At 45.8% G+C, this 7,696-nt stretch overlaps 2 protein-coding genes across 2 annotated transcripts in view; one reads left to right on the top strand and one right to left on the bottom strand.

The window, feature by feature from the left end:
* Window positions 1-1,532: 1,532 nt before the first annotated feature.
* Window positions 1,533-2,939, bottom strand: LOC149341128 (uncharacterized). Its single transcript, XM_089541942.1, has one exon. It carries the CDS (start codon window positions 2,835-2,837, stop codon window positions 1,821-1,823), a length of 1,017 nt encoding a protein of 338 aa, XP_089398068.1. The 5' UTR covers window positions 2,838-2,939; the 3' UTR covers window positions 1,533-1,820.
* Window positions 2,940-3,288: 349 nt separating this feature from the next.
* LOC149341124 (lysosomal acid glucosylceramidase-like) overlaps window positions 3,289-7,696 on the top strand; it is a 43,703-nt gene continuing 39,295 nt past the window's right edge. Inside the window, exon 1 of the mRNA XM_089543005.1 lies at window positions 3,289-3,417. Within this exon, the coding sequence (XP_089399131.1) occupies window positions 3,402-3,417 (16 nt within the window). The 5' untranslated portion in view covers window positions 3,289-3,401. The remainder of the gene's footprint in view (window positions 3,418-7,696) is intronic.

Here is a 7,696-nt window from a genome sequence, read left to right as displayed (position 1 = left end):
TGGTTAAACGACATCTACAGTCTTTGTCTGTACAGTCTTTGTCTGTACAGGTTAAACGACATGTACAGTCTTTGACATGTACAGTCTTTGTCGCGTGTTGGTCAACGGCCGGCTTTCAAATACAGCTTCTGTCACATCTGGTGTTCCGCAGGGATCAGTACTGGGGCCTCTACTGTTTTTAATCTATATCAATGACATCGTAGAAAATATTAACTGTCAGGTTCGCCTGTACGCAGATGACTGTGTCTTATATCGCTCGATTAAAGCGTCATGTGACACAAATAATTTACAGGAAAATCTGGACCGCACTCAGCGCTGGTGCGAGAAATGGGACATGGCTTTGAATGCTAAAAAATGTTACTATATTTCTTTTACGCACAGTCGTACTCCTGTGTTGTCTGACTATGTTTTAAACAACCAGCTTTTATCTAAAATAACAGATTTTAAATATCTCGGGGTTTATTTTTCAGCTGACCTGACATGGAGAAAGCAGACTGAATATATATCGGCAAAGGCATCTAGAATGCTAAATTTTTTAAAAAGGAATTTTCGGGACGCTCCTCAGAAGGTTAAGGAACGTTTATACTTCACTAACATCAGGCCAATTATGGAGTACGCCTGCGCAGTATGGGACCCTCGCGTAGTAACCTATTGTGGCATGTTGGAACGGGTTCAGAATCGTGCGGCGCGGTTTGTTACCAATAAATATTCTTTTAATTATCGAAGCAACAGTATTAAGCAAGAGCTGAACTGGGACTCTTTGGAGGAGCGCCGTTTACGAATAAAATTAGAATTCCTTTACCGCATCTATTAAAAAAAAACTGCTATTAACCCCGAAACTTATTTGCTGCTCCCTCATTTTGTATCCAGAAGGCGCGACCACGACTGGAAACTACGTGAAATAAAATGCCGTACTAACGTGTTCAAACACTCTTTCTTTCCGCATGCCATAAATGAATGGAATAAGCTGCCTCATAGCATTGTTGAATGCCAGTCCGAAGAAAAGTTCCGAGCACTGTTGTCGGTACTGTGATGTACACCCATGTTCATCTGCTGTTTTCCTGTTTTTCCTCTTCCTGTCCTTTACCGACCAAGTGACTGATGTGAATGCTATGTTTAAACCTCTTTTTCATCCTCTGCCATCCGTTCTTTCTTATCCTGCACAAAAAGTTGGCACATGCTGTACGATTGAATGTTTGTATGTATTCCCCCTGCAATTATGCCTTCATGGCGCTGCAGAAATGTAAATAAATGTAAATAAATAAAAAAGTAACCAGGCTGCATGGTTTGCTTCAAGCTCGTACAGTGGAGCCCTTACAGCTTCCCTGAAGCTGAAATGGTCATTAAAGGTAAGGGTTGAGGGTCTTCTTACCTTCCAACACGGTTTGATCTTGAGGAAAGCCACAATAAGGGCTCCATTATACAAGCCAGAAGCAAACCACGCAGCCTGGTTACCTTTGACAAAGACTGTACATGCGAGAACGTTTCAGGATTAAACGGTTAAATACTCCCGGTTGCGTCAATATTTAAAGAGGAGGTACTAGTTAGCCTGCTTCAGCAGCCAAGTTTCCTAGTGAACAATTTCATTTTTATTAACCATAGTCATGTAATAACGAGGATTCTGAAATAGTTTATACTATTTGCTATGAAAACTGCTCCCCGTTGTTTTTCATAAGGAATAAAAGCAATGCAAAAATGGCGCACATTTCGGCGCTCGCATGTTGTAGAAAAAGGGGCAGGTTCATTTCCTGTTCCGGTGCACATGAGAAGGCTGTCGCAACGGCACTCGCATAAGGAACACATACGGCACAGTCACAGCGTCACCTGCATCCTAGAGAGTAGTCCAGCTTGTCCGCGCTCAGCAGAGTGATATTCTTTACTGCCGACCCTCCGAGCTTCGTGGAACCACTGAGAACGATACGCGCCATCTGGCCGAAATTTGCGCTGTACCTTCCAATGGTCTCGAAGTCTATGGGACCGAATTTGTCGAATGGGCAGTAGTATGCTCTGTGCCTAATAAACACGTGCACGGCTGTGAAATTATGCCAGTCGTTGTTGCACTGTTCGAACAACACCCTGGTGATGTCTTCATGCACCCCAAAATCACATGGTATCCTGTAAACAAGATGAGGTTTCGTCTCCAGGATATCTTGTGTTGGCAGATGGCCCGCGTTGTAGTACCAAAGGTCAGGTCTGTAACGGCGGTACAAGTCGTAATACAGGCGAAGGAATTCGGACTGCTTGTGGGCCACGATGACTTGGTTCCCAATGCTCTGGCCAGGTGGCCATCCTATGGCCGCTTCATAACGCCTGTACTTGTTCACGTTCTTCACGAGGTAGGAATCACTGTCCAGATATATTCCTCCGTACTTCCTCAGTACCCTGATGCGAACAATATCGGAGGCGTGCTGAATCCAACTCACGTTGATGCCGAATATTGTTCGTGGTCTCTCTACGTATCTAAGAGTAATCCGAGGGATGTCCTTGATGTGCTTCCAGTTGGGGCTTTGGATGGTGGCACTGCAGTTGTCGCAATGAATCATCAGCATGTCAGGGTCCTGTTGAAGCCAAGCTGCTCGCATAGAGACGACTTCGATGAAGGACAGCGCAGCATCTCCGAGTCTGACGAAATGCACTATATTGGGCACGAACGAGTCGCCGTGCTCTTCAACCGTGACCTCAGGCACAGACAGGTCCCAGCAGTAAAAGGATGCAATCGGATGTTGTGGCCTCGTCAGGTAAAATATTAGGCAGGTGGCGAAAAACGTAGCTGCCACTACAAGGCAGAACAAATGCTTTATCGAAAATCGCTTTCTCTTATGCGTGATGTAGTACATTACTGCTTCTCACTGAGCACAGCATGAACTCCAAACTTTCTTCCGTTTTTATGCTGCAGACTTCACAAAGGGCTTCGACCGACTATAGTTGCGCTTTCACTCTGCGGGTCTCAGTATCCAAACTTGAAAAAAAAAAATAAAAAGTGCTGATTACCTCTTCACAGCTTGCGTTCGATGACTGCACGTGACGAAATGGCGGAAAAGATGAACGTCTTTACCGCTCTGAATTCCGTGGTCTTCAAGTCAGCAGCAAATAATTCTGAGTAGTGCAACACACTTCATTGTCACGGCTGATCTCAATGTTCGACGCGGTTCGACGGGAGCAGCGCGCGTACAGAGCTCTGCACGTTGCACATCTGCGTCGTCAATCGCCCGACCTTTGATGTGTATGAGGTTAGGCGTGGCCACCACGGGGCGCCTACACAGCAGCACGTTCACGTCTGGTTGGAAACGCGGCGAGGCAAAGTACAGACGCGGCCGAGTACTCGGGCAGAGTCTAAAATGCATGCTGCGCGAATTCTATAGCCCAGTATCTCGTTGCCTGGCCGGAACTGGGAGGCTTCCATGACGGAGAGCGGAGGTATTTTGTTTACTGTTTCTTCCCCGTATGCAATGACTAGATTTTGCTACATTTATTCAAAGTAAAATTAGTACATTTTGTATGAGTAGGTATGGTGATGGCAACTTTTGTTTCCTTTACACCATTTCCTTGCGCGTTTATTTTGCATTGATCGCTTATGAGAGATTCGCGTTTAGATTAGTCGCTGTTGCGTTGCCTGCCCTTGTGTTATTTCGCAGCTGCAGTTATTGCCCTTGCATTTCGTGCCCTTGCACTGCTCGCTTTTTTCTTTTGCGTTCTCATTGCTTGAATATTTTCTTTTATTCTTGCATTATTTGGATGGTAATTAACTTATAGAGCACTGGTTTCTTTATTTATTGATTCCATTTATTTGATCTCAATTTTATGGTAGCGCACACTACTGCCAAAGCCTGACTTAAGATCTTATTATAACGAAATAAATAAGTAAACATAGAAACCAATACGAAGACCTCTCCTGCGGGAGCTGCTAGCTGCTGTCGGTATGAAGCAGGACACAAAACTTTCACGCGTATCATGACGCACGCTCTGACGCGTGTGAAATCTGATCGTATTGCTTTGAATGCATCTTCCCGAGGTAAAGGCGGCAGTCATTGCGCTATTCTGTGAAAGAATGCTTTTCGCGTTGAAAGCCAGAAGTTTTAAACAATGTTCGGTGCAGACGCGGTGAGCTGGGCAGACCTACTGCATCCAGTATATATCTAAGACGTGCTTGTTTTTAACATGAAAACTAGTAGTTAAACGGTACATTCTTGTATTTATGCTATCGTTATTATCGGGATCCGATGTCATCCGACGAATTGGAATATACAACTGTGTTACCATATTGGTTGCGCTGTTACATAAGTTATGTGTTACCATGTCGCGCCCCTAGCGCTGAGTAGCCTAGTCGAATTGGGGAGTTATAAAATATTGACAGCGTGCATTAACTGTAGACAGTAAACAAATCATTGCACGCGAAAACAAGAACCAGTGAACTTGAGCTCTTAGTGTCGACCTCTGGCATTTCTCGCACTGTGTAGCGTGTCCGAGTAGGTATGGAGTATGGAGGGCAATGCCTACCCATTTCTAGCTTTTTTTTTTCATTCTGGCGCAAAGCATGGCCAGACGGCATCCAGACGGAGAGGAGTGGCGCGCGCAATTTTAGCAGAAAACTCGCACCGGAACCTTTAGCGAACATGGGCACACTTTTGTAGATGCAGTCCATCTCCACAGTGTTCATGGGTAACATGCATGGGACTAACGGCTGCCATTATGTACGAAGCTTCAATCTTGGGATTACGCTTAGCAATTTTCAGTTGGCCACAGACATCGTAATTGACAGATGCTTAATTATTCATGTCCTATGTGTCATTCAGGTTCTCTCTGCACGGGAGCTTGGCGCCTGATGAGCGACCGCTTTTGCCTTTTATTCCGTCGTTGCTTAACGGGGTGATTGATGAATGGAATGTTGCTAAAATTATCAGGTAGCCTGTAGTGTGGGAACCTGACCTTGTTGTAGTAGTGGCATTAATAAAATGATGCCATATTTTCAAATCGCTCATTACGCGCTCAAGTCCGGTGACGATCATATTATAAGTTGCGTTTTCTTATTATACACTTCTAATACGTACCTAAAATCGATTATATCTTTGTATACCTTTTCCACAAATAATCTGTTATAGTAGTAACAATGAATTTAACTTAGTTGGAGAGCAAGGCTTAAAAAGACTGCAGTGAATTTCTGCATGGTCTTGTTGTAATTATGGCTCCATAAAGGCTGCATACGCCGCTTTTCATTCTCATAACAGGTTTAGTCGGGAAAGATAGAAAAGAGATTTTAGAGCGCAGCTCTTTGGCGTCCGTTCCTGGGTTTCGCGTCGTCGTCGGCGTCGGCCTCGTAACCAGCTCCGCCCCCCTTTCATCCCCCCAGCGCTATCGGCGTCAGCGGCATCAGTCAGTCGCTGCTATCTCTTCCCTCCTCCCTTAATCGTGTTGTCCGCTTGCTGCGCGCGCTTCTGCCCCCATCGTTTGCCGCTGGGTGTACACGCCGCCCCCCTCCCCCCTCTTCCTGCGAGTCTCCGGTTGTCAAAGCGCCGGCTCGAACTTAATTCCTTTCTTCGCTCCTCCTCCAATGCAACCCCTGTGCGGTGGCAATCAGAGAGCCAGATCGGTGGCGGCGGATCTGTATATGTGCACCGCCCGAGCCGAAATTGCGAATACGTGTGAAAAATAATAAAAAAATTCTGTGATAGCGCATACATGTGTTGCTCGATCTATCGAAAAGGTGAAACAGCTTATTTGCTGCGCTCAAATTTCGCATTAGGAAGTAACGTAATCGTCGGTAATTTTTTATCCTCCGTAAAGGAAAAAGGTATTTCTTGCGATGCACATACGGAAACTCCAAGGCGGAGTAGATTTCATTTATGTACTAATTACACGTAGCATCCACCTTAGTGCACCCATACGACTACAAAGCCGTACTGCTGCTCTGAGGTGGATACTAATGAGCAAATATTATGCGCATTTACACAGACGTGTGAGTGTGATGCCTGATAATATCTCTACCAAGGCACAGACATCAAACAAAACCTGCATGATCACATGATGTTGTGACGAAACATCATTAGAGTCGTATTCCGACTTTCGAGACCGAAGCTTGAGCCTTCTGACGGCCTCTTCCCTTACGAGTGCCACAGACATCGCCTAAATACAAAATACAAAATATTTCTCATAAAAAATACCAAATATTTCTCCTATGCTTTTCTTGGTTTCAGTGTCTGTTGGCTTCCTCCATATGTATGTCATAACGAGTTCTCATTTCCCTGTCCCTGTCGGCTCACACAAGGAGACATGTGGAACAAACGCATTATTTCATGCGCTCGGTTCTTCTACACATCCTCTACACATCCATGAGATGGGTGTGGAGAGGAATGCAGCTATATCTGCCATAGTTCAGGCTGACGGTTCGACATTAAGGGACAAACTTCGGCCGTTCGTCGTTGCTTAGGATATGAACCGATGTCGATTCGAGTGCGAGCGTGTCTGTGAAGTGCATCGAGCAGGATCATCGTGCACAGACGTTGCTAGCCCTTCTTTCTAATGAAGCGTCCAATGAGATCAAGCGCATGTTAGACGGCGACGTGGAGAGCTGCGATGAGCTGAAGGGTATTTCATTGAGGAAGTGTCGGCTATTACCTGTGTAGCTCAGAAAAAAAAAATACAAGTACGAAAAGTAAAGTTAACATTCGCACTTAAATTTTCCCTACCAGCTTAAAGCCGATATATATTAGAATGGCTTAACAGTTTGGATGTTTCATACGGCCCGGATACAGTGGCTGAGCGCTTAGCTGTAGAGCAACCCTCACAGTGCGTCACAGATGAAACTACCTCGTATGTTGCAGATGCACCTGCTGCTCCGTGGGCGTGTATGTGGGCGATGACGACATACTACAGCCGATGAATCATCATTCCTACCTTCTGACACGGTAGTCTCATCATCGCAAGATGAAGTTACAGAAGTTTTGCTTGTTGAGAATGTAGGTGGGCTTACAGGACCCGGGTCTTTTCTCGTGTCAACAGCGAAACAGGTGTCAGAACGTACCAGAAATGAAGTGGGGAAAGGTAGCGAAGAAAAAGCCATTTTCGACCTATGCGAAGTTTAAAAAAAAGGCACGTCGTGTTGTACATCGTCTCCGGCAGAATTGAGAAAACCCGGGATTTATTATCAACGGAAGCGGACGCATATAGAGCCTGCGGACGCTGAGAAGATGTACGCTAGTGTTTGCTGCGAGCGATGCGAGACCAGTCGATATCATTCGTACTATTGCGTGGTCAGCCACATTCTGGAAAGGAGTAGCTCTAGCGGTAAGACCGCTGGTGCGAGGAAGGACAACCACTCGCATTAGGTTGAAATGCAGTAGGAGAACGAAGAGAGCGACTTGGTAGCGTTCATACCACGCGAGAGCACTGGTTTGCCAGCTCCTGAAGAAGCCAAGGGGCTGGACTACAGTGGAGTAGAGAACCTTCCAGGCAGGATCGACGCTGCGGAAGTTACTTCATTTCAAAACGTTGAAGAAAGCGAAAACGATGAAGCGAACGGTGCGCTGCTAGCACTCCGGCGGGGGGCACGTCGTTTAAAGCAGCGCGCCACTTGCGTGGGTGCAATGTATTCTTGCTTGTAGGTTACAGATAAGCTTATCTATTAAGGCGAAAGCCTCTAATGGTTCATACTGTCGTCCGTTAGCAGAGGGTGCCACACCTTTTCCAGCGTTTAACTCGT

This window comes from Amblyomma mixtum, chromosome 5, assembly GCF_055824585.1.
Source record: "Amblyomma mixtum isolate Tamu chromosome 5, ASM5582458v1, whole genome shotgun sequence".
NCBI classification, from domain to species: Eukaryota; Metazoa; Arthropoda; class Arachnida; order Ixodida; family Ixodidae; genus Amblyomma; species Amblyomma mixtum.
Note: the sequence above shows the minus strand (reverse complement) of the source record. Positions and strands in the feature narration are given on the sequence as shown.